This window comes from Carcharodon carcharias, chromosome 11 (assembly GCF_017639515.1).
Source record: "Carcharodon carcharias isolate sCarCar2 chromosome 11, sCarCar2.pri, whole genome shotgun sequence".
Lineage (NCBI taxonomy): Eukaryota > Metazoa > Chordata > Chondrichthyes > Lamniformes > Lamnidae > Carcharodon > Carcharodon carcharias.
The window spans coordinates 159,808,443-159,835,084 of record NC_054477.1 but is presented as its reverse complement, the minus strand read 5'-3'; the positions used below and the strand labels follow the sequence as shown (position 1 = coordinate 159,835,084).

The following is a 26,642-nucleotide window of genomic DNA, read 5'->3' as shown; positions in this document are numbered from 1 at the left end:
ATTGCAGCCATTACTGTTACAGGTAGTTTAAGCTTTGTACCTCCTGGTTTGGGAACCTCTGATCTTGATTATTTCATGTAAGCGTCAACTGGTATCTTTTTATTATAATATACATGTTTACAAACAGTCTCTTGGTAGTACAGAACTTGAATATTGCTGAAGAGAGAGACATGTTTTGCACTCATCAGGACAAACACAAGAATGCCAAATTTCAAAAGACCACAACAGTTTATACCACAGTCAAAAAGGCTGCTGATTGGTTGGCAAGTCAACTCTGATTGGCTGAGGTGTTGCCATGGAGAAAGCAATGTGGAACTGTCGGCACCCTAAGCTCCTGAGTAATTCGAAAAAAGGCGCAAGGCTTGAATATATTCCTTCGGTTTGCAGATAACGGGTCCCTGCATCTGAATGTATGTCACTTCTGGCAAGTGTAAAGTTCTTTTCTCCTGTAGTGTAAATTGTTGTGATTGTTTGAAATTTGGCATTCTTGTGTTTGTCCTAATGAGTGCAAGATGAAAAGCTTCAGCAACGAGTTTCTCTTCTCAACAATAATGTGCATGTTCTGATATTAGGGAGTGATTGAAGAGCCTATCCCTTTCAAGGGAATGTTTACATTTTAGGTAAACTGATTTTATTTGTACAATGATTGAATTCTGCAAGTGTGGGGAAGGTGGGAGTTTTTGTTCACACTGCAAAAGATCAAATCAGATTGTGTTCCAAGTGTTTAAACTCTCTTATTTACTTCTGAAGACTGTAAATAATGCTGATACTATGAGATTGCTGGATTATTGTTGGGTAAAGGTATTAAGGGTTATGGAACCAAAGCAAGTAGGTGGAGTTAAGATGCAGATCAACCATGATCTAATCGAATGGCAGAACAGGCTTGAGGGGCTGAATGGCCTCCTGTTCTGTGTCAATGTTTACCTAATTCTACAAGTGGTGGTTCTATAGCAAGTTTGTCCGTTTCCTCAGGGTTTACTTAATCCTGTTCCTTGTCTTCAATTTCTTCTCAAAGTAAAAGTTACACCTGCAAATGTGGACACTGATTCCAAAATCTCCATGCACCCAATACAATGCTGTCCCAATCGGCGAATTCCTTTCCTCTGAAATGAGAGTTTACTTGGAGCAGTGGGTATTTATCAACAATCTAGAAAATTGAGTTGAGAAGCCAGTATAACAGAGCAGCCACTCCCTCAGACATTGAGAACCAGTGCAGCCGATTCTCTTTACTGTTGGAAATTAGCATTCACAGACATTTGGAGGCTCTTTAATTTATTGATACCGTCCGCATTGATCAAATATTTGGAGGCAGTCGTAAATTTCCATATTTTGAGATCAGTGGATTTAAGTTTAAATTAAACAACTTTCATTCGTTTGGATGCTAAACATCCCATCCTTGTTGGACAATATTTGGCAGCAGACTAGGTAGGAAGATTTCTGATCAGGTAATGAGATAGGATTTCAGAACCATCTTAAAGGAGGGGAAGAGTCCCGGGGGGGTGCGGGGGGAGGAAAGGTTGGGGAGGGGAGTCCCCTGAGAATTATTCTCATTTGAAAAAGCTTTTATTCTTCGGAATATACTGCACCCGCTCCACTTAGCCTGCCGTATCTAGTCTTTGTAGGAAAATCTGGCTATCATAAGAATCGGACTGTCATTACACTACAGCTCAGCCTCCTGGAGTGGGAAAGAAATTAATCGAGCGGTGATATGAGGACACTGTGCTGGACAGAATGCTATTAGCTGATTTATGTCGAGGCAGAAAATGTCTGAGTTACTTACCTTCTCCATCAAAATTCTAAAGTATATGCCACATAGCATCACTCAAGAAAGGATGTAGAGGCACTGGAAAAGATAGAAATAAGTTTGACAATTGTGATACCGGAACTGAGAGTATATACTTGTCAGCAAAGACTGAACAGGTTGGAGCTCTTTTTTCCAGAAAAGCGAAGGCTGAGGGCTGAACTGCTGGAGCTGCTTAAAATTAGGAAGGAATTTGATAGGATGGTCTTGGGGGAAGATGTTTCTACTTGTGAGTGAGACCAAAACTAGGGACCGTAAAATAGAAGATAGTCACAAATATAAATCTGATAAATAATTCCATGGAAACTTCTTTACCCAAGATTGGTTTAAATGTGGAATTCTGTGCCACAAAGAAAGGCTGAGGCAAATATGATAGATACATTTAAGGGGAAGTTCGATAACTACAAGAGAGAGACAGAAATAGGAGATTATGCTGATGGCCAGGTGGAGGCTTGTCTGGAACTTAAACACTAGTATACATCAGTTGGACTGAATGGCCTGTGATCATAGAACAAATAGAATCACAGAATAGTTACAGAACAGGAGGCTATTCAACCTGAGCTGACAAATGGATCCCAAGCCAGATGGTGAAGTATGAAATTAGATGCAATTCTTTCTCTTAGTAGTTCCTTTATTTACAGAATACAGCACTACACAGGTCTGCCTCCGACTGACCAATCAATGTCCCAGCAGGACACTCTCAGATCCTAACCACTTGCTGTGTAGGAAAGATTTTCTTCACATCACCACTGGGTCTTTTGCCTTTCACCTTAAACCTGTGCCCTTTGGTTCTCAATCGTTCTGCCAATGGGAGCAGCTTCTCACTATTGACTCTGTCTTAAACCCCTCATGTTTTTTTGGACACCCCTGTCAAACCGCCCCCCCCCTCCGCCTTCTCTCCCCAAAGGAACGCAACCCCAACTTCACCAATATGTCCATGTAAATGAGGCCCCTCATCCCTAGAACCATTCTCGTGAATCTTTTCTGCGCCCTCTTAAAAGCCTTCACATCCTTCCAAAAGTGCGGTGCGCAGAATTGGACGCAGTGGGCTCCAGTTGAGGGCGAACCAGTGTTTTGTAAAGAAAAAGCTAAATTCTACAGATGCTGGAAATCTGAAATAAATACCGAAAATGCTGGAAAAGCTCAGCAGGCCTGACAGCATCTGTGGAGAGAGAAACAGAGTTAACGTTTCGAGTCCATATGATTTCTACTTTTATAGAGGTTCACCATCATTTCCTTTCTATTTTTAATCTGGCCTCTATTTATAAAGCCCACGATTCCAGATGCTTTTTCAACCATCTGCCCTGCCAACTTGTGTGCACATGCCCCCAGGTGTCTCGGTTCTACACCCATTCTTGTGTAGTGGACTTGACATAGTGTGTACGTGAGGTATTGGTACCTCTCCCAAGTGCTTTGGATTTAGCATAGCAAGTAAAATTCTGTAAAATTAGCATGTTTGTACAAGCAGGAATCTTATTCAGAGTTAAAATCTGGCTACTTCATTTTAAGGTATAAAGCCTTAATATAATGGTGATATGTTCTACTTGGGTCAGCTGTATTGAATGTGCTAAGTGTGGTAACAAGAGTCTCGCTATCTTTAATTAGGCTATGCCCATTCTGATGCTGATGTTCTTCATCAGTCCCTCATCGAGGCCAACATTGCAACAGAAGTGTGTCTCACTGTTTTGGATATGATGGCTTTGTTCACTCATGTTTTTAAGGTATGGTTATTCAAATGGCATGGATCTCAGTTTGTTCATTTGGAATGGCCCTTTGTGCTTTCCAATCCCCCCTTATCGGTGCAGGTTTACGAACCCCATCTACCAGTCCTCACACTTACACTTAACGTGGGGAGTTACACTGCGATTGCAGCACAGAACCAGGCCATTCGGCCCAACTGGTCTACGTCGGAATTCATACAAACATATGAATTAGGGGCAGGAGTAGACCTACTCAGCCCTTCAAGCCTGCTCCGCCATTCAATAAGATCATGGCCGATCTGATTGTAACACCCCCCCCTCCGATAACCTTTCACCCCCTTGTTAATGAAGAACCTCTGCCTTAAAAATATTCAAAAAATCTGCTTCCACCACCTTTTGAGGAAGAGAGTTCCAAAGACTCGTGACCCTCAGAGAAAACATTTCTCCTCATCTCTGTCTTAAATAAGCGAATCTCCCACAAGAGGTAAATCCTCTCCGTATCCACTCGACCAAGACCTTCCAGTATGTTAACGGTTTCGATCAAGTCACCTCTTACTCTTCTAAACTCCAGTGGATACAAGCCTAACCACATGGACCTCCTCCCACCTCTTACTTCATCTCACCCTATCAGCATAGCCTGTTCCTTTCTCCCTCGTGTTTTTATCCAGCTTCCCCTTAACTAATGACTAGTTCCGAGAACATAAACGTTCCTTCTGGCAAGATTAATTCAACTTTTGAAGACGGGACTGAAATGCCAATGGCATTTTTTTTTAAAAAATCAGTGTTATAAGGTTTAAGTGGAATAAATGTGAGAGCTGGAAATCTGAAATGAAAGCACAAAAAACATTGGAATGCACAGCAGAACCCCACCTGAAAGAAAGAAGTCCCAGATTTCGAAATATTCTCATGGAGTGACTGAAATGAGAGGCACAGATACATTTGAGGGGAAGCTGGAATCGACACGTGAGGGAGGCAGGATTCGAAGGTTATGCTGACAGGGTGAGAGGAGCGGGTATGGGTGGAGGCTCAAGTGCAACGTGGACCTATTGGGCAGGATGACCTGTTCCACTTTGTAACATCGTGTTACCTTGCCTGGGCCTTTTACACAGCAGTTGACTGACTAATCTGAAGTTGATGCATTTGATGTGCTTTCTTCTCTAGGGTCAGCTGCTCACCGACAACGGACATAACCCACTGATGAAGAAAGTTTTCAATGTTCTCCTCTGCTTTGTCCAAATAAATCAGTCGGAAATGGCCCTCAAGTACGTTTTTGCAGCCCTGAGAAACCTTGTCTATAAGGTACCAACGTCATTCCGTTTTAACTTTGTCCCTCTCCCCTTGGCAGAATGCATTTACCACTTGTAATTCTCAAGTTTTGTCCATGTATTTTTTTTTTTTTAAAGAACACATTTCTGGGGTATTTTACTTTTCAGTTTCCATCCACATTCTTTGAAGGCCGAGCTGATATGTGCGCCACAATGTGCTACGAAATTTTGAAGTGCTGTAACTCTAAATTGAGCACAATCCGGGGTGATGCATCCACGCTGCTTTACTTCTTAATGAAGAACAACTTTGAGTGGACACGGAGAAAATCCTTTGTGAGAACTCATCTACAGGTCAGTGCTTTGTAAGAAATTGCCTAAAAGGCGGTGGAAGCGTGTTCAATTGTAACTTTACACTCATGCAAACAAACACGTAAAATAGGCCTTTCGGCCCCTCGAGCCTGCTCTGCCATTCAATGAGATCATGGCTGATCTGTTTGTGTTTTGAATTCCACATTCCCATCAACCCCTTATTACCTTTGATTCCCTTGCCTAACAAGAATCTATTTACCTCTGCCTTAAAAATATTCAGTGACCCCGCCTCCACCACCTTCTGAGGCAGAGAATTCCAAAGTCGCACAACCCTCTGAGAGAAAAAAATTCTCCTCATCTCTGTCCTAAAAGGACAACTCCTAATTTTAAAACAGTGACCCCTAGTTCTGGACTCACCCACAAAAGGAAACATCATTTCCATGTCCACCTTGTCAAGGCCGTTCAGGATCTTATATACTCCAATCAAATCACCCCTCACTCTTCTAAACTGCAGTAGAAACAAGCCCAGTCTGTCCAACCTTTCCTCATAAGACAGCCCACTCATTCCAGGTATCAATCTAATCAACTACCTCTGAACCGCCTCCAATGTATTTACATTCTTCCTTAAATAAGGAGACCAAAACTGCACACAGTAATCAAGATGTGGTCTCATCAGTGCCCAAAGGAGAATTAGATAAACATTTGAAGCAAAAAAGATGGGATGGATATGGGGAAGGAGCAGGACTAACTGGTTTGCTCTTCTAAAAAGGCAGCACAGACTTGATGGGCTAAATGGCCTCCTCCTGTGCTGTATTGTTCTGTGGATCTTTCAGATATATTTTTGAATCTTCATCATTACCAGCAGTGCATTGCTTCTCTATCTTGACAATGTAATTTCAAAAGAGATTATTTTGAGTAGAATTTAGTAATGTGGCATCATTCTCAAGTTAGGAAATGCTGCAAAAATTATAATCAGTTATTGAACAGTAATAGTTTATACTCTCAAACCTTATGTTTTGCCAAACATGGTTTTGGGGATTTAAAAGTTTTCATTTGGCATTGTCTGGCCGTTCATGTTATTGTTATTATTATCCAGTGAGAACGTTCCTTGTAAACTAATCTGTACTGCTTTCCTGAGTGAAACATGGTGGTTTGTGAGGACTTTGTTTTGAAAGGCTTCTCTTTAATTGCTGAGACCCACGTTTAAAACTGCACACTCTGTGATGGGTATGTCCGCTTGCTCACTCCATGTCCGCGCACCTCACACCCCAGTATCATGTGGAGCGATGAAGTGGAGTTTTGCTCCAGTAACCTCCCAAGGCTTGAACTGGTGCAAAGTAGATGTGAGAATCTTGCCCAGGTGAGGGAGGGTGTTGCGGTGGGTGGGGTGGTGGGGAGAGAGAGAGAGAGAGAGAGAGAGAAGGAGAAGGAGAAGGAGGAGGGAATATCCTGCATGTCCTCATGGCAATAGAATATGTGCCAGCTTAGTGGGAACTGTTGTAAAATCAGTGTAGCCCAGGTTGCAGTTCATTGAATTGCCTTGTTTCATTTGTCATATCTGTGACCTTGAAGTTATTTATAAAATGGGAATTAAGGTACACTGTGTTTAATTTTGAAAAGAACATTTAGGGAGACCAAGTGGTGAGGTACATGAGCACACTGTTCTTTCACCTTGTGACCTAGGCTCACATCCAAGTGGAGCTCTTGGGAAAAAGGCATATTGCAGTTTAGAAAGACACAGGCAACGACCTCCCTACCCCCACCCCCACGCCCGGTGCCAAATTCCACCCAGTTTGGCTCTATATTGATTAACTGAGGTACCATAAGAACAAAGTGAGTTGAACCCAGTCAGTGGGGCGACTGTGGCCTATGGGATTCTGAAAGAAAGGCCAAATATTCTGCAAATCTTGCTGAAAAGAGAGACATGTTGTTGAACCTTTTTGTCTTGCACGCATCAGGACAAATGCAAGAATGCCAAATTTCAAGCTATCATAACGATCTATACTACAGGAGAAAGAGGTGCTGGTTAGTTGGCACATTGACTCTGATTGTCTGAGGCGTTGCCATGGAGAAAGCAATGGGAAACTATAAGCTCATCAAGCTCCCGGATAATTTTTTAAAAAGGCACAAGGCTTGAGCGTATTCCAGTCTGTGAATAATGGAAGGAAATTGTTTCAGACGTGAACTCCACCACTTGATTGGCTACAGAAGAGTACAGGACCAATTTTTACCAGCCTCCCTGATGGGAAACCCTCGGGATTGGCTGGAATGTTGATTTGACACTGGCCCGAAATTGCTCATTGGCTTCACTGGAGAGTAAAATAGGGTAGGCTGTAAAATCAACATTGCAGCCAAAGCCATCAGTTTGTGTCCCTCATCATAGGTTGCTCCCCCATCCCCAACCCCCTATGTATGAGTTTAGTTCAGCAGGAGGCAGCGGAGCTTTTCAGAAGTTTGGTAGGAGTGGATGAATGTTTACACCTGTCATTAATCCACCTGCAGAAAAAAAATACACTTGTAACATTGGCAGTTCAGATAGGAGCAAGATATGTTGAGCAGGAAGGTGAGAAAGTTTTCGCATGTTATTTCTGGCAGCATGGGTGGCTGATATGTTGAGTTGAAGTAACAGAAGTTTGGGAAAGTTTGCATTGATATCACTGGTTTTAAAGTAGTCAAAACAGCCCAAAGTGCTCAACAGGGGCTGTGTGAAGGAAAACAAACTAAACCACAGAAAGAGAAATTAGGTCAGCTGATCAGAGTTAGGTTTTGAGGAGCACCTTAAAAGAGAAGAGAGACGATGAGGATTCCAGGGCATCGGACCAAATAGCTAGAATAAGGAATTATACGAAGAAGCACCGATGATGGTTGGTGAGAATGTGCGATTCACTACCGCATGGAGTGGTTGAGGCTAAAAGCATTAGTGCATTGAAACAGAAGACAGGCATTGTAATGATATATTGTCTTTCATGATCACAGGATGCCCCAAAGCACTTAACAGCCAATGAGGTACTTTTGAATTGTATTCACTGTTGTAGTGTAAGAAATCTGGAAGCCAATTTGTATACTGCAGGATCCCTCAAACAGGAATTACGATCATTGTTAACGTAATGCTAATTGTCTTGCTAGGGTTAAGGATGAATAAGATGGAGGATATTGGTTAAATATCTTGAGCACATATAAAGAGGGACTGCTGGGACACTGGGTGAATTAACAGATCGGAGGCAGACAGATGTAATGCTGCATTCTGTAAATAAATGAACTACTGTATCAAGAAAAGGATTTGCGTCTAGTTTTATACTTCACCGCCTGACTTGGGATCCAATTATCCATAATGACCAGATAATCCATTTTTAGTGATTTTAGTTAAGGGATGAATATTGGCCCAGGTCACCATGAAGACCTTACCTTTATTAGCCCAGATTTAATGGGAGGCTCAATGAACACACGCAGGAGGAAGCAGTAGAAGGATATAGCGATAGGGTGAGATGAGGCGGGTTGGGAAGAGGCTCGTGTGAAGCAAAACAATGGCATGGATGATATGGGCCAAATGGCTTTTTCTCTGTAGTAAGCATTAGGTCATTTTTTTTGTTTGGAATCTAAGTGATTATATTGCTTTCTGTAGGTGATCATCGCAGTGAGTCAGTTAATAGCGGATGTGGTTGGAATTGGAGGGACCAGATTCCAGCAGTCACTGGCTATTATTAACAATTGTGCCAATTGCGACAGAGCTGTAAAGGTAAGTAGCTTATGACTATTTAATTCGCAGTGGGTAGCGCATCCCTGCCTCTGAGCCAGAAGTTCCGAGATCGAGTCCTACTCCAGGACTTGATGGCCTCGGGAGGTGTGTTCACAACGTGGTCAAAACAGATCGAGTATCAACCTGCAAACCCTTCCAACACACACCAGTGACAGGTGGTAAGGGGGAGAGAGTCTCCTGGTCAGCCACGCTGGATGCCCCTCAAACTATAGCCTTTGCCTTCAGACTGGCAACCTGTACCAGGAAGAACAAGCTGCGGAAACCAGTGTAAGCGTATGCTTCACCTGCCTCACGGCGCCTCGAGTCACAGGAAGCCTTTTAAGTCTAAGTTCCTGTAATTCAGCTTCACTTTTTGTCCTCCTCTGCTGTAGCTACTGACTCTAGGTTGCTTTCCATTGTCATCCTAAAGCCTACTCACCATTCATTAGGTTTGAGCCTCGACTCGAATTCACTCAAGTCCCGACTCCCCCTTACCCATCCCAACAAGACCCAGTGAATGGAAAATCAGGGGGAAAATGTTGGCTCTTTTTTTTTCCCACATCCTCCACCCCTCCTCCTCTTTGTAGCCTGCCTTCCCCTCCACCCCCCCCCCCCCAGCTCCCCAACATCAAAAAAGACCCAGGGATGCTGAGGTCAGTTGTAGCCCATAAGCCCATGCTGGTCCAGAGACAGAGGATGGGCCAGAGAGAAAAAGAGACAGAGCCAAGGCCAGAGAGAGAGAGTGAAGCAGAGAGGGGTCAGGCCAGACAGAGAGAATGAGACCAAAGCTGGACCAGAGAGAGAGAGAGAGAGAGTGAAAGAAACAGAGGCCAGGCTAGAGAGAGAGAGAGAGAGTGAGTAGGAGACAAAGGATGGGTAAGGAGAGAGAGAAGGAGATAAAGGTTGTTTCAAAGTGGGAGAGGCACAGGAGCTAACCAAAGAGAGAGACGAATAGAAAAAAGACATGGTGAGAGATTGGCCGGGCTGATTTTGCTTTCATTCCCACCCTACCATCCTCTTTGCCACTCCCTCCCTTCTCTTCCCGACATCAAGAAGTATCCGGGGTTGCTGAGGTCAGTTGTATTAGCTGATTGAAGCTGCTCTAAGTGTACACTTGCCTCCTGTAGGTGCTGACAGTGCCAGTAACTGCTGGAGGCTTTGTGCAGCTGCTCAGCCATTCACACAGTTAAACACTACAGGAGTGCAGACCCGCTCCCTTCAATCATCACCAACCCTGGGGTCCGGAACTCCTGCAGGCCTTTCCTATCAGCTTGCTGAGCCCCAGATCTATACAAAGAAATCCTTTTGTTTGAAATAAAAAGTGTGATTACACCAGCCTCCCCGAGCAAACAATTCAGTCCGGGCAGGATTTATAGAATGACCTATAAATGGGACTCAGTCAAACCACGTGTCTCTTTGCTTGTAGGCCACAGGATTCCCTTCTGAGGTGAAAGATTTGACAAAGCGTATTCGCACGGTGCTCATGGCGACTGCTCAAATGAAAGAGCATGAGAATGATCCGGAAATGCTTGTGGATCTCCAGTATAGTTTGGCAAAGTCCTATGCTAGCACACCGGAACTGAGGAAAACCTGGCTGGACAGCATGGCCAAAATCCACGTCAAGAATGGAGATCTATCCGAGGTAATTTTAACCAGACTATCGTTCTCTTGCTTGAGGAAAGACAAGCAATTTTGCAGCACCATCCACAGCCTCAGGAGATCCCAAAGTGCTTGACAGCCAATAAGTACTTCTAAAGTGACGAAATGTAGAAAACTTGGCAGCCAATTTGTGCACAGCAAGATCCCACGAACAACAGTGCGATAAATGGTCATCACTTTTTTAAAAAAAAAAATGATCTGTTGGTTAGCGGGTAAATATTGGTTGAGACACCGGGGAGAACTCCCCTGTCTTTCTTCAAAATAGCTGCCATAGGATCTTCTGTGTTTACCTGAGAGGGCAGATGTGGCCTTGGTTTAAGATCTGAAAGACGGCACCTCGGGCAGTGCAGTACTCCCTCAGCACTGCACCGGGAGTGTCAGCCTGCATCATCTCCTCAAGTCTCGTGGAGTGGGACCTGAACCCACAACCTTGAGAGTGTTACCCTCAGTCCCAGCTCACAATGTGCAAATCAATCTTCCCAGCATTGGAAAAGGAATTTTCTTCTTCAAGAATGTTGGCCTGACCCCATTGCTGACTCGCTAAACTACACGGGTTAGTGTTAATTTTGGAATTGGACATTCGGCTTTTTTTCACAACTAAATTTTCCCTTTCTAAGGGATGAGGGTCTGCAGTTAAGTGGGATAGCTTGTGTGAAGCTGGGACTGTCCTCCTTCGAGAAGGGAAGTTTGAGAGGAGATTTGATCGAGGTGTTCAAAATCATGAGGGGAGTAGATGGAGGAACTGTTCCCATTGGCAGAAGGGTTGAGAACCAGAGGAAATAGATTTAAGGTGACTGACAAATGAATCACACGCAATACTAGGGAATACCTTTTTACACAATGAGTGGTTAGGATCTGGAATGCACTGCCTGAGAGTGTGGTTGGAGGTAGGTTCAATCGTGGCTACCAGAAGGGAATTGGATAAGTACCTGAAGGGAAAAAAAAATTGCAGGGAAAAAGCAGGGGATTGGGATTGGCCACGTTGCTTTTGCAGGGAGCCAGCACAGCTTGTTGGGCCGAATGGCCTCCTTCTGTGCTGTAATCGTTCTGTGACTCATTGAGTTTGAAATTGGGCTCTCCTCAATTAAGTACAGATGTTCTGTGATTGGGGATGAGGGGGCTGCTCTGCGTCAAATTGTTCATGCGCCCAGGAATCATCTGTCTCACCTACTTACATTTGCAGGTCATAACTTTCCACTTTAACCCTACAGCAAAGTTCCCTGGGGTCACCGAATAGGTGTCCAGAGTTTGCTGGTTTGATGCTGATGGGACTTCGAGGTCCCAATCCCAGGAGCACATCAGGTCTGCCCCTGAGCAAAGCCTTTTCACTGAAGGGTACACAGAAACATGAGCTTAGATATGTTGCCCCTCGTTATCCCTGGGAAACTGCTGCTAACTATTAGCTCAATTACAACAGATTATTTTATTCTTTATTATTCTTCCAGCTGTATAATTTCCAAAATGTCATTTTAATTTGTGTTTGGTGATTGCTCTGCTCTGCTCTTGTTTTCAGGCAGCCATGTGCTACATTCATGTAGCTGCACTTGTTGCTGAATATCTTAAGAGGAAAGGTAAGATTAATGCATGGTTCCTGTTAAAAGGGTCTTTTGGGTCAGTTGGTACTTCACTAAAAGAGGAAATGAAAGAAAGAACTTGCATTTATATAGTACCTTTCATGACCGCAGGATGGTCCAAAATGCTTTACACCCAATAAAGTGCTTTTGGTGTTCAGTCACTATTGAAATGTAGGAACACAGCAAGACCTGTAAACTGACTGATTAAGTTTTTTTTAAAAGTGATGTTGATTTTGGGATAAATACTTGCCCAGCTCTTCTTCAGAACAGTGCTGTGGGAGATCCTGAACGGGCAGATGAGGCTTCAGTTTAGCTTCTCATCCGAAAGATGCCTCCTCCGACAGTGCAGCACCCACTCAGTACTCACTTGGGAGTGTCAGCCTGGACCTCGTGTTCAAGTCTCTGGAGTGGGACCTGAACCCTGATGTTTTGACTTCGAGGTGAGAGTCTTGCCCATTGAACCACAACTGACCGTTTGACCTCAAGGATTGGTTAATTGCAGCAGAACCTGAGGTACAAACCCAGGCTGAGATCAGAATTCTTCCATCGTTTTAACATTTGCAGCAGTAGACATGGTGTAAACTGGCCGTTTAGATCAGGCATTATCAGAAACTTAATTAGCCCTTGATTCATGGAGCTTTAATGAAATAAATCTAATATCTAATCATTTCCTTTCACGACCACCCGCTGCCCCAGACAAAACATTGATGCACGGACTCAGACAGCCTCATGCTAGCGCAAGTCTGCTTTTAATCTGGTTATTTGGTATTAGATCATTGAAGAGTTCAAGTACTTGTACTTATGGACTTTTACCTCCAGCTGAAATGCAAATGAAGCAAAGTACAATAACCTAGAAAAAAAGGCATGCAATATCTTTGTTTGGTAAAAAGAAAAATCAAAATCAAAGCCCTTACCATCTTAACTTTCCATCCACAAGGAAGCCCATATCCACGTGTACGGGTTTGTCCATTAGAAAGCAATCTCACAACCTACTCAGGTCAATAAGCATTTCCGTGTTCAATGCAAAGGCCGTAGTTCTACTTAGCCTGCCTTCCTCCTGCCTGACTAGTTTTACCAATGATGTGCTTTTCTTTAAGATTCTTGTCCATTTTAACCCCAGATAAATATAAACTACTTATCCACTGGGTCATTTTTGAAATGGGAGCAGCAGCAATGTTTGAGAGACTGATGCTTTTTGCCATTGGTGGTGGGGGCGAGGGTGGTGTCAGGGGTTGGCGGGAGGTGAGCAGTATGAAGGTAAAGGTCTTAAACAGAACTGAGTATCGATCAGCCATGATCATGGAATCTTACGCGCAGAAAAGGGCCATTTGGCCAATCATTTGTCAATTTCCTTAATCTGTGTCCCCTTGGTTATTGACGCTCTTGCCATTGGAAACAGTTTCTCTTTATTTACTCTAACAAAAACCTCAACAGCTCCTATTAAATCTCCCCCTTAACCTTCTCTGCTCTAAGGAGAACAATCCCAGCTTCTCCAGTCTCTCCATGTAACTGAAGTCCCCAATCCCTGGTGCCCTTCTGGTAAATCTTCTCCCCACCCTCTCCAAGGTCTCTAATCCCTTTCTGTCTCCATACATATATCCACCTAGGGTCCTTGTCTTGAAAATGAACCTTCTCAAGCCATGTTTGATTTAAATGGCAGAACAGGCTCGAGGGACTGAATGACCTCCTCCTGTTCCAATATTTCTAACAATCTTCATTCACAAGACTGGGGTTGGGGGTGGGGAGGGTGGGTGATGTTATGACACAGCAGTTGGTAAAGGCTGAGTTATTTAAAATCCCAGAGGGAAACTTGAAAAACTGTCATGACCTATATATTCAAATGGTATGTTTGAGATGCAGCTCTGAATTCAGAAATGAAACCACCGAGTCTCCATTTATTAATTTTAATAAGCAATTAAACACATACACGTCAGGAAATTACTACCATAACTATTAAACAAATCCCCAAATTAATCACACCCAGGTAATCTTCCCTAAGGCAACAATAGCCCATAGACTTGAACAGACACCAGGCAAAGCACATTTTATCTTATGAATTCAAAATGAGGTCCCTTTCAATTTGACCTTTCGCAGACACAGTTTTAGGTTTACAGGCTTAGATATTCATGCCTCTGACTTCCACACACAAAACTGTTCTGTATATACCCAGCCTTCCCTTTGAATGCAAATTCTCATTGTATCACCAGGCCCTTTGAACTTCACCTCTTCTAACAATAAAACCCCTTTCATAGCACCAATTTTATTAGTAATATAAGCGTATTGCTTGGTGTCTCCTAGCTAGGTGCAAGATTTCACCCCCAGTTTTTGAATGGTTTATTCAACAAAATGCAAATGTACTCTTTACCTTACAGTTTACGATCTCAAAACTTACTATACATCAAAGCACTCAGGCCAGCTGGCTTTAATCCAATTAACACCCACAGACCCTACTACAAGTCCAATTTAAAACAATTTCCACCAACATTTTATACATTAATATCTTCATGACAGCGACAGCAGAGTTTTTTTTATCTTACTGGACAATAACCAGAGGCCTGGCCGAATATTCCAGATGCATGAGCCCAAATCCCATCACAGCAGCTGAAGGAGTTTTAAATTCAATTAATTAATAAACCTGGAATAAAATGCTAGTGCCATAAATAATGATCGTGAAAATACTGCATCGGTTCACTAATGTCCTTTCAGGAAGGAAATCTGCTGCCATTACTCGGTCTGGCCTACATGCTGATACAGATCCAGGGCGATGTGATTGACTCTTCTCACTGCCACTCTTTTGTATCAAACTGCTGTAGAGATTGTGGGTGTACTTACCCCACAAGGTGCATGAAGGAAGCTCACCACCACTTTCTCGAAGGCAGCTAAGGATGGGCAATAAATGCTGGCCTCACCAGCAACATTCACATCCCAAGAATGAAGGGGGTAAAAATACAATTACAAAACTCAACTGCCCTCTTTGAAATAATGTTCACTTTACACCTTGTCTGAATCTACGAGCTGCATTTGAGTCAAACCTGTCTTTGTATCTTGTTTCAAGTCAAATATTTCTGACTAATCCTTTACAAAAAATGAGCCTTATTAATTTAAATATTTCCATCATGTGTCCTGCAGTCTTCGCTTTTCATGATACAAGATTTTGGTGACTATTTTACTCAGCAGTTGCCTCCCACAAATTGATTTGACTTCCTAAGAGCGCTACAAAACACCAGCCTGCCTTACCTACGGTTTTGACAGAGGATGTTGGAATTCAGATAACTTCAAGGAACTTACTCTGTGAACAAATTTAAACCTGTTAACCTCTGGGCTGCTGTCTATCACTGAGAAAGGGAATGTTACTGTGGTAGGATGCAGTTTGTGATGTACCACGTGCACTCTTTTGATGGATTAAAAGTATCTCTGCTGCTGACGTATGTGGACAAAAAGGCATCACTGTTTATCTGAAATTTCTGTAACAGCACAGTCCATGGAATTGGTACCTAGAACATTCTGTGCAAGCATCTAAAACTCCTCAAATTGGCGGTACCCTGTAAACAATATTGGTAAACTTAGTGATTTGAAATGGCCAACCACTTCCTGTTGATACAGTTTTCTTGGAGTATGATATGTTCAACGTGCTAAGCTTTTCCTTATGATTTATGGTGTTGGTAGACTTAAGGCCATCCAGAACTCTGCCAGTCTCCCAAGTCATGCCAAGTTGCTGTGACCCATCACCCAGGCTCTCGGTTAAAATTCTCATTCTTGTTTTCAGATTCTATCATGGCCTCATTCTTCCTTGTCTCCATAACATCCTCCAGCTCTACAACCCTTAGATATCCACACTCAGATAATCCTGGCCCCTTGAGCATCCTCAATTTTCATCTCTCCTCCTTTGGCAGGCATGCCTTCAGCTGCCTGGGCCCCATGCCCTAGAATTCTCTCCCTAAACCTCACCAACTATACCTCCCTCCCCTCCTTTGAGGTGCACTTTAAAACTACCTTTTTGACCAAGCTTATGGTGATTTGCCTTAATATCTCCTTATGTAGCTCAGTGTCTAACTTTGTCATTTAATGTCCTTCTGAAGAGTCTTGGAAAGCTTTTAACCATGTTACTGGTGCTATATAAATGCAAGTTGTTGCTCTTCTTTTGTTGTTGGTAATGACAAGTTGTGGTTGTTGAATGCAGAGTTTCCTCAGATAAGAACGTGCTGTCCCATACAGAAACAGGCTTACTGAAACAAGCAACATAATACATTGAATTAACGAGTGATCGTCCCAACTTTCATAACTAGAACCTGCTTTCCAATTCCTGCTCGGATTGGTTCCTTTGTTTCGTGATTCTTGATCTCCTCTTTAAAAAAAAAATCGGCACCAAACAAAACTTTGGCTAAAATGGGCTGTGAAATATTCGGGCTGTTATTTGCTGAATTTATTTTTGTGCTACATTTATCCCTTTGGACTTGGTTCCATAATCTTCTATCGTAATGTGAGATCTAAGTTTAGCATCATTCAAATTCACTGGGGAGATACCAGAATCATCCTAGTGCATTTATGTCCACCTGAGAGGGCAGGTGATATCTTGAGCAGTATAAATCAGATTTACAGGTGTTATAGGTTACTATTGCTTATAAATGATATGAAAGCGAAAATGATAAAATGATACCAAGAAGAGTAGTTCAGGTAAATGTATATTACGCTTGTTTTCTCAAAGGTATTTTTAAACAAGGCTGCAGTGCTTTCAAGATGATCACACCCAACATCGATGAGGAGGCAGCAATGATGGAGGATGTAGGAATGCAAGACGTCCACTATAATGAAGTGAGTTAACCTAGACATTAGCATAACTTTTGATATTACATCTTTCAGTATTCAGACTGGTTTACTGCTGTTTTTGCTGAATTTATGACTTAGTCCTTCCATCACTGATTACAAAACCCACTATTTGCTTTGATGGAATCTTTACTGCTCACATTTTATCGTGTAATTCTGTGTTAGGGGGTGAACCATTGTGCGTATTGCTATGTCAAGAAATTCATGCTCATCCTAGTTGCAGTGTTCCCCTTTATATTTCAGAATAATAAGCTTCACTGGCAGGAAAAAAAAAGCACGTGCATTCCTATAGCGCCTTTCATGACTTCAGGACACCCAAAGCTCTTTGCAACTAAAGAAATATTTTTGAAGCTTCCACCGTTGTAATGTAGGAAACGTGGCCACCAATTAGCACACAGTGAACCCCTTCAAACAGCAATGTGATGATGACAAGATTTTTTTTTAAAGACGACCTCATGTTGGATGAGAGATAACTCCCTTCTCTTCAGAATTGTCCAGTGGTAACTTTTGGCATCCACCTGAGGGGGCCCGAGTTTAACATGTTACTCAAAAGCCGACACGTCCAGTATTGCAGCACTTCCTCAGTACTGGACTGCAATTCAGTAGTATTGGTGCGTTATAACCACCACTAAGGATGGGAGGAATCTTCTTTCAGCCTATCTCAATATCACTAAATGCAGAATGTACATTGTAAGCAAACTGCAAGGTGATAACAATGTACTGAAGTTGCAAAATTAGTTATCAACAGTTACAAAATTACTGTTAACCTCTTCTCATTGATTAGAAATAGTTAATCATTGATAAGAATATAGTTGACATAATTAAAATGTTGCTGGCTATATTAGAACATTATTTTAATACGCAGCTGCTCCGCAAAGGGTTTGAATCACTGATAATTAATGTTTTTTGTGGTACTTTAGTCATTGATTCCTCCTGAGTCCTAACATATAAGGAACGTTTGAGGACTCTAGGTCTATACTCGATGGAGTTTAGAAGGACATGGGGGGATCTGATTGAAACTTACAGAATACTGAAAGGCCTGGATAGAGTGGACGTGGGGAAGATGTTTCCATTAGCAGGAGAGACTAGGACCCGAGGACACAGCCTCAGAGTAAAGGGAAGACCTTTTAGAACAGAGATGAGGAGAAACTTCTTTAGCCAGAAAATGGTGAATCTATGGAATTCATTGCCACAGAAGGCTGTGGAGGCCAGGTCATTGAGTGTATTTAAGACCGAGATAGATAGGTTCTTGATTGGTAAGGGGATCAAAGATTATGGGAAGAAAGGGGTTGAGAAACTTATCAGCCATGATTGAATGGCAGAGCAGACTCGATGGACCGAATGGCCTAATTTCTGCTCCTATGTCTTATGGTCTTATGAGTCGGCTAAGGTAGTATTTGACTATTTAACTGTTAAGCGTCCCACAAGCCAGGGGAGACTGCAGTCTGTTGAGCCCTGTGCCAGTGGTGACTAGTAAGCCTTTCCCATAAGCTTCTCTGCACGGACTGAGTCGGGTGTAAGGGACACCACAGTGGAATAGAGTCATGCTTTGCACATGATTCACCAATGTTGTTTGGCGAATCATTTCCCATTGTATGTTGAGGCAGAATGAGTTTCAAACTAGCCTGTGCCTTAAAACCAGTTTATTTCCAAGACAGCAAGGTAAAGTCACAGGCTCTCCCAGACACCCAGAGTGAAGTGGTTTACAGACTCGTGCAATGATTCCCGAATCCTTCCCCCAGCTGGGGGCAGCTGTGCTTAGTTACCAACTTAAAGCGTGTATTCTCGTACAGCACAAATTCAGCATTAACAGATTCCCATTTTTTATAAGCACCAAAGAAATAACACAAGTGCATTTTCTTTACAGAAAAAATTTTTAAAACTGAAGACAGGTAAATAAATCACCCATTTTTTTTTTTTAAAAAAACACTTGCTTCCTGAATCATCCTTCTTGAAATAACCTCAATAGTTTTTCACTACGAGCATTCCTTTTGGTGAAACAATCTGATAACTGATGCTTTGTATCAACCCATTGGAGCTCAGAGATTTCCTTTATCTCCACCATTTGCTTTAGACTTGTAATATCAATTTGTAATTTCTTTTTCACTCGCCCTTTGGAGTGAAGGTTTTCCCCGAGGGAGCGATTGTCAGTATAACAATTCACTTGGGATGGTTCCTCCTTCATTACCTCCACGTAGTGTTTCCCATGACATTTTAGATAAAAGGGATGCCATGTCAGACGCCCCTCTAGTGCAAGAGTCTCTGCGGGCAGAGTGCTTTTTACTCCTCGCTTTAGATTTGGCTCCTAAGCCGAGGGGCAACACTTCCCATTTTCACCTACCAAATAAAATTAAAACCCGCTGCACTTGAAAACCCATCAACAAGGCTTGTGTGAGAGGTGTCACCAAATGCCATCAATTTTATATTCTTAGGGTCGCCCAAAGATGGAAACTCGAGCACACATTTCTCCATCTTTAACTTTGATGTTTTGTTTGCCCGCAAGATATCGTGGACCTTGGGATGTTTCGTTAAAGCACTCAAGAACAGTTCAAGAACATCAAAACTGACATCCATCCCTCAAAAAGGAGGAAATAGGACAAAAGGAGGCTACAGAAAGACATAGGCTAAATAAGGGGGCAAAGGTCAAGCAAATGGAGTATAATGTGGGAAAATGTGAAATTGTCCATTTTGGCAGGAAGAATAAAAGAGAAGCATATTATCTAAATGGTGAGAGATTGCAGAGCTCTGAGACACAGAGGGATCTGGGTGTCCTGGTGCATGAATCACAAAAGGCTAGTGTGCAGGTACAGCAAGTAATTAGGAAAGCTAATAGAATGTTATCGTTTATTGTGTGGGGGATTGAATACAAAAAAGTTGAGAGGTTATGCTTCAGTTATACAGAGCACTAGTGAGACCACATCTGGAGTACTATGTACAGCATCGGTTGCCTTATTTAAGGAAGGATGCAAATGCATTGTAAGTGGTTCAGAGAAGGTTATCGGACTAATACCTGGAATGGACAGGCTGTCTTATGAGGAAAGGTTGGGCAGGCTAGGCTTCTATCTGCTGGAGTTTGGAAGAGTAAGTGGTGACCTGCTTGAAACATATAAAACCCTGAGGGGACTTGACAGGGTGGATGCTGAGAGGATTTTTCCCCTCATTGGGGGGAATCTAGAACTAGGGGGTCACTGTTTAAAAATCAGGGGTCACCCTTTTAAAACAGAGATGAGGTGAAAGGTTTTCACTCAGAGGGCCATGAGTCTTTGGAACTCTCTTCCTGAAAAGGTGGTGGAAACAGAGTCTTTGAATATTTTTAAGGCAGAGATGGATAGATTCTTGATAAGCAAGGGGGTGATAGGTTCTTGGAGAGAGGCGGGATGCAGATTTGCAGTTTATATCAGATCAGCCATGATCTTATTAAATGGTGGAGCAGGCTCGAGCTCGAAGGGGCGAATGGCCTCCTCCTGCTCCTTGTTAATACAGATGATGGTTGATTGGATTTGCTTGGGGCATTTTGCAGTATTGCATTGGGTTACAAACTTGGCGAAAATATGGAACTTAGAATCACCTCTTTCCTAGGTGTCGTGTTTGTGTTTCAGCACTGGATTGCAGTAAAGTTGTTAGTATTGTTAAAGTTGCAATCTTCATTTCGCAGTTTATGAATTTACAGCACTTTTATTGTGAGATTCTCATTTTTGCTTATTACAGTGCCAGGTGTTGTAACGCGACAATTGATAACATGGTATTTAAAGTTACATTTATGGTTTTATGTTTATGTTCAGATTTTATTGCTTTGATCGTAGATCGTTGCTTTGTTGATTGGAAGCTTACTTTGCAGTTTTAAAAAATAAACTTTGGCATGACACACTAACAGGGAGTTTGTGCTACTGCATTAATGATTCCAGACAGTGCCCCATTACCAAATTAATTTGCATGGGGGTTAAGAATCAAACAGCACAGAATGAGACCATTCAAGCCTTTCATATCTGTGCAGGCTTTTTGCAAGAACTTTCCAGTTCGTCACCCCCTGCTTCCACCATACTTTAACCATTGCCTTGCATTTTCGTTCCCTTTTCATGTATTTACATAAATTCCTTTTGAAAGGTTACTATTGGAGCTGCTTCCACAGACTTTTTAGGCAGTGCTTTCCAGTTCAGATGAAAATCCTTCATAATGTTGAACGCCTCTATTAAATTTCCACTTACTCTGCTCTAAGGAGAACAGTCCCAGCTTCTCCAGCCCCCCTGTGACCAAGGTCCCTTGCCCTGGTAACATTCTCATCCACCAGCTCCGAGGCCTTGACATCCTTCCCAAAGTATGGTTCTCAGAATTGGACACAATAATCCAGCATTTTGTTCAAGGTGATGGTATCGATGCTCCAGCCAGGTATCTGCCTGTATAATATCTGTTATGATACATTAATTATATTAAGATACACAGGTGAAGGGGATTGTTTAATTAAGTACCTGGACATTTGAAAAGTCGAAGGGTCATGAGGACTCGAAACGTCGACTTTGTTCTTCGTCGCCGATGCTGCCAGACCTGCTGAGTTTTTCCAGGTATTTCTGTTTTTGACTTGAAAAGAGAGACTGCTGGGATGCAGGGGTAGTGGGTAGGAAGCAGATTGTATGTAATGCTGCATTCTGTAGATAAACCTATTATCAAGAAAAGTATCAGTTTCATGTTTCACCAACTGGCTTGGGATTGAATCAACAGTTGGATTGAATCAACAGTTGGATTGAATCAACAGTTGGATTGAATCAACAGTTGGATTGAATTAACTACTCAGAAATGCTTGAGCCGCCTAAGGAAATATTGGACAAAGAGTTGGGCATTAAAGAGCACCTTAGAGGAAGTGAGAGAGGTGGAGGGGTTTAGCCGAGGGTGTTCCAGGACTTGGGGCCCAAGTAGCTGAAGGCATGGCCATCAGTGGTGGTGCAATTAAAATCAGGGGTGGCTCAAGAGGAGGGCGAAAGGAGTCGAGATGGAGATTGGAGTCACCAAGGATGAAGAGTTGCTCGGGCAGGATATTTGGGATTCGTGAAGGAGGTAGAAAGTAAAGATTTCAATGGATGGCTGGAAAAAGGTGAGATGCTCGAAGGAGGAGAAGGTATCAGAGGAACAGGATGACAGAAAAGGGTATGAGGGTCACCCCCAGCAGTGGGGGGCAGTTTGTGTGGGGCTGGTGGGGAATGTTAAGCAAGGCTAAGGATATGTTCCCATTCTCTCTCATTCCACACTCTCATTTTTTGATTATTGTTACTGAAGCAAATTACTGCAGATGCTGAAAACCTGAAATAAAAAGAGAAGATGCTCAGCAGTTCTGGCAGCATCTATGGAGAGAGGAACAGAGTTAATGCCTCAGGCATTTCATTAGAACTGGAAGAAGTTAAAGATTTAACAAGTATTAAACAACTTCAGAGGCAGGAAAAGTAGGGGGAGGAGGGGAGTAAGGAACAAAAGGGAAGTCTTGTGATAGGGTGGGAGGCAGGAGAGATTAAACAACTAAAGTGGAACAGTTCAGTAGGCCAAGGACAGAGAGATCAGACTGGGAGGCATTCCACAAAGTGATCACCCAATCCCTGTTTGATCTTGCCAGTGTAGAGCAGACCACATTATGAACAGTGAGCACAATAGACTAAATTGAAGGAAGCACAGGTAAATTACTGTTTCACCTGGAAGATGCATTTGGGCCCTTGGTCAGTGGGGAAGGGGAAGGTAAAATGACAGGGGTTGTTTCCCCTTTGCTCGGATGGGAGCGGTGGGTATTGCAAAGTTTCAAGTAGTTCGTGCAGCTTTAGTTAATTGTGTTTGTTGCTATTGGTGTAGATTTTAAAATGATCTGAGTAAAATAGAGCTCCAACATGAATAGTTTGGTTTATGAGTGCAAATATCATGCAAATGCTTCTACAATTGTAATTAATAGATTTGCTTCTGTATGGCTTAAAGCTTTGCCACAACTTTGACAGCAATTTTTTGGGACTTTGCTGAATTGTAGATTCCTGACGCACAATGTAAGAATGGCAGAATCTGATAATTAATCAGTCACCTGTTCAGTCCAGTTATTGTGAGATGAAGAAAAGGCAGCACATTTTTTAAGTTATGAATTGACTGAATTGCGTCACTGGGAGATACATATCAGACTCTGAACACCTTTCACAGAGTGAAATGTTAAACTTTAAATGACGTAGAGAAAGCTATTGATAGATTAAATAGAGAGAAGCTGTTTCAGTGGCAGATGGGTTGTTATCTAGAGGACACAGATTTTAGGTGATTGACAAAGGAAGGGCTGAGAAAGAAAGAAGGATTTATATTTTTCAGATGTCTCAAAGTGCCTTACAGTCAATGAAATACTACTGAAGTAGTCGCTGTTATAATGTAGGAAACAGCAGCCAATTTGCACACAGCAAGCTCCCACAAAAATAAAATGTAATAATGATCAGATAATCTCTTTTTAGTGATGTTGTTTGTTGGATACATATGTTGGTTTAATGTGTCAAACAAAAGATGGCATCATTTGACAGTGTAGCACTCCTTCATTACTGCACTGGAGTCTCACCTTGATTTTTGCACTCAAGTCCTGGAGTGGGAGTTGAACCTGGAACCTTGTGATGAAGATGTGAGAGTGCTACCCGCCGAGCCATGGCTAACAAGCAAATGAAGATAACCTTTCTCGTTTTGGTCTTGGACACAGTGCCCGAAGTAATGGTGGAAGAAGATTTGACGCTAACTTTAAAAAGGGAACTCAATAAACAGTGAAAAAGGGGAAATTATCAGGGTGACGGGGATGGAGCAGGGAGAATATTGGATAATTGGGTAGCTCTTTCTGAGAGCCAGCACAGGCACGATGGGCTGAAGTCTCTCTCTGCTGTACAACCTCTGAGGAGTAAAACCAGAAAATCTTGGAAATAGCAGGACTGGCAGCATCTGTGGAGCGAGAAGTAAGAGTTAACATTTGAGGCCATGACTTTTCATCAGAATGCTAAATACTGATGCCTTGCTAATTTTGATGTTTGAACAGGACGTGCTGATGGAATTGTTGGAACAATGTGCGGATGGACTTTGGAAGGCTGAACGCTATGAGCTGATTTCTAATGTCTACAAGCTAATTATTCCGGTTTATGAGAAAAGGCGTGAATTTGAGGTAAGTTACAAGGATATGAAACAAAATAACCAAAAAAATGGGCAAGTCAGGCAAAGTGTAATCTTCCAACAAATAGTATCTTAATGCCAGATTAATCTGCTTATGGTTTTAAATGTAGAGAAATGTGGTGGCCCATATGCTATTGGAGGAAAAAAGAAATGTTTTATGTGGGTGGTGGTCCCTTTAAGAACCAGGATCCTGGTTTAAAAAAAAAACGTGCCAGTAAATGTGACCAGGTTGCCTGGACGATGAATATAGGAAAAAGTGTCAACAAGTTAGTTATAGAGGTGAGTTGGTTCTCCAGGGTGGTTCCCTGTTCAAGCAGTTCAGTTTAGAGCTTAGAACAAGCTGAAGTGAAGGAAAATTTGGGTGAAATTCTGGGTGTTGGCTAAAGAGCTAAAACTCTTGTTAACTGAAGGACTCCAGTAACAGGAAGTTGAATTTCTGGTATAGCCCAGCTGAGGAGCGAGAGAGCTTTAGACACAAAACTCCACAGTTAAAGAATCTTAGAACCAGGAGACTTCTGACCTGAGGTGGCTACACTTAAGATGCCAGAGACCCCTATGTCAAAAGGGGAACTTGCAACTTTAGGACTGTTGGACGATATTTGAAAGGACCACCTTGCCAGAAGTAAATGGAAGGCCCAAGAAACCTCAGCCCATTGACACAGTAACCAGATCAAGCGGTTAATCTTCCAAGCTTTGATAAGGATCTGACTTGAGGGTTTTGGGGTGTAAGTTAACAGGCATAGAAGGAAAGTGGAGTTAATTAATATATTCAATTTGGAGTATAAATAACTGTCCATTGTATTTTTATTATCTTTATCATAACTGACTATTTAAGATAGAGTGTAGTTATTATAGTTCACGCTTTTTGATTTTCGTGTGATAAAATTCTTTTGTTTAAATTGTAAATGTTCTGGCTCCTTTCTTTTAATAAATACCTGCGTTTTCGGCTTCTTAAAAAAAAATATTGAATGCGTTCCTGGTCTCTACTGAGATCATAACAGAAGGTGAAAAGAAGGATTTACGCAGATAATGCAAGAACTGAGATACTCTACCTATCAGGAGGCACTGCACAGTCTGGGGCTCCTTTCTCCAGTAAAGGGAAGATTGAGGATGACCTGATCGAGGCCTTTGTAATTATGAAGGAGGAGGATGATGTAGGGATGATTCCATGTGTGGGGGAGATCCAAACCAGAGGATTATAAATATTAAATGGTGACGAATGAACCCAGTAGGGAATTCAGGAGACATATCTTTATCCAGAGAGTGGTGAGAATGTGGAACTTGCTACCACAGGGAGCGGTTGAGGTGAATAATATAGATACATCTTAGGGGAAACTAGATAAACACATGAGGGAGAAAGGACTGGAAGGACATGTTGATAGGTTGAGATTAAGTAGAGTGGAAGCTCGTATAAAGCATCAGCACCAACATAGATCCAGTTGGGCTGAATGGCCTGATTCGGTGCTGTAATATCCTTTGTAAATTAATAATGCTCTTCAAGTCAAAGGAAAAAAATGAGAAAAAGTAATCTCTTTGCCTGTTGAATTTTTGCTGAATGAATTTGTAGGGGGGGGGAAATTCAATCTGACTCTTTTTACTCTATACCTTGCAGAAACTTGCCCATCTCTACGAAACTCTTCATCAAGCTTACAAAAAAATCGCTGAAGTTATCCACACAGGAAAACGACTGCTGGGCACCTACTTTCGGGTTGCCTTTTTTGGGCAGGTAATTGATTCTCTGCTTCCTATTTCATGTCTGTATTGACTAGTTTCTACAGCGAGCAACTTGAAACTTTACTGCGGTAAAGTGGGGACTGATCTGTCCTTTGAAAAGATTTGACAGTTTTTGGCTAAAACTTCTGAAAGTTTTGACAGCGTGAAGAAAAAGGAAACTGCTTCCCAGTGGCAGGAGGGTCAGAAACCAGAGGACGCAGATTTAAGATAATTGGCAAAAGAACCAGAGGGAGAGAGTATTTGATGCAAAAAGTTTTTATGATCAATGGTAACTTGGATATATAATTGATGGGGTGAAAATTGCAGGACTCTTGGGAAAGAGTGGAGGAGTGGGACTAATTGAATACCTCTTTCAAAGGGCCAGCACAGGCACAGTGGGCAGAATGGCTTCCTTTTCTACTGCAAGATTCTGCCTGTTATTCTGTTCATTCTCATTGGCAACCTTCAAGATACTCGCAGCTTAATTTATTTAAGGGTGTTCATAATTGAAGTTGGAGCAACACATGATTCCTGAACTTGTAAACAAGTGGAAATGTGCTCGGGAGACTGTGGGGGAGCTAAAAGCAATTGGTGATTTAAGTTGTAAACACTTTTCTTAATCTTAATTAACAAAGGTTTTTTTTTTAAAACTTTGGTCTGAAATGCTTTGTTTACTAAATGCCTTGCTACTTGTAGCATTTATGTTAAGTTGCAGCATCTCATTAATACATTCTTTCCACTCTTTCCCCCTCTTAAAGGCAGCGGTAAGTTGTGCACTCAGGTCCTATCGTGTAAGCTGTGAGCACTTAATGTTCCTTGGTGTGGCCTTGTTCGTCTGTGTCTGAAGTCACCTGCTTTGCAATCATAACCGTCTAGCTAAATGTTGAGGGTAGAAGTGCTGTGGTAGGA

At 42.2% G+C, this 26,642-nt stretch overlaps 1 protein-coding gene across 6 annotated transcripts in view; it reads left to right on the top strand.

Moving 5' to 3' along the window:
- dock9b (dedicator of cytokinesis 9b) overlaps window positions 1–26,642 on the top strand; it is a 298,109-nt gene that overhangs the window by 241,447 nt on the left and 30,020 nt on the right. For 4 of the 6 annotated variants that reach the window (XM_041198638.1, XM_041198635.1, XM_041198636.1 and 1 more), the window contains exons 39-47: window positions 3,407–3,522; window positions 4,663–4,800; window positions 4,935–5,117; window positions 8,698–8,811; window positions 10,238–10,453; window positions 11,984–12,041; window positions 16,750–16,856; window positions 23,890–24,012; window positions 25,633–25,746. In XM_041198638.1, coding sequence (XP_041054572.1) covers window positions 3,407–3,522; window positions 4,663–4,800; window positions 4,935–5,117; window positions 8,698–8,811; window positions 10,238–10,453; window positions 11,984–12,041; window positions 16,750–16,856; window positions 23,890–24,012; window positions 25,633–25,746 — 1,169 coding nt within the window. Of the gene's footprint in view, window positions 1–3,406; window positions 3,523–4,662; window positions 4,801–4,934; window positions 5,118–8,697; window positions 8,812–10,237; window positions 10,454–11,983; window positions 12,042–16,749; window positions 16,857–23,889; window positions 24,013–25,632; window positions 25,747–26,642 lie in introns of those variants that run through there. The other 2 variants (XR_005944397.1, XM_041198637.1) reach the window with 2 other exon arrangements.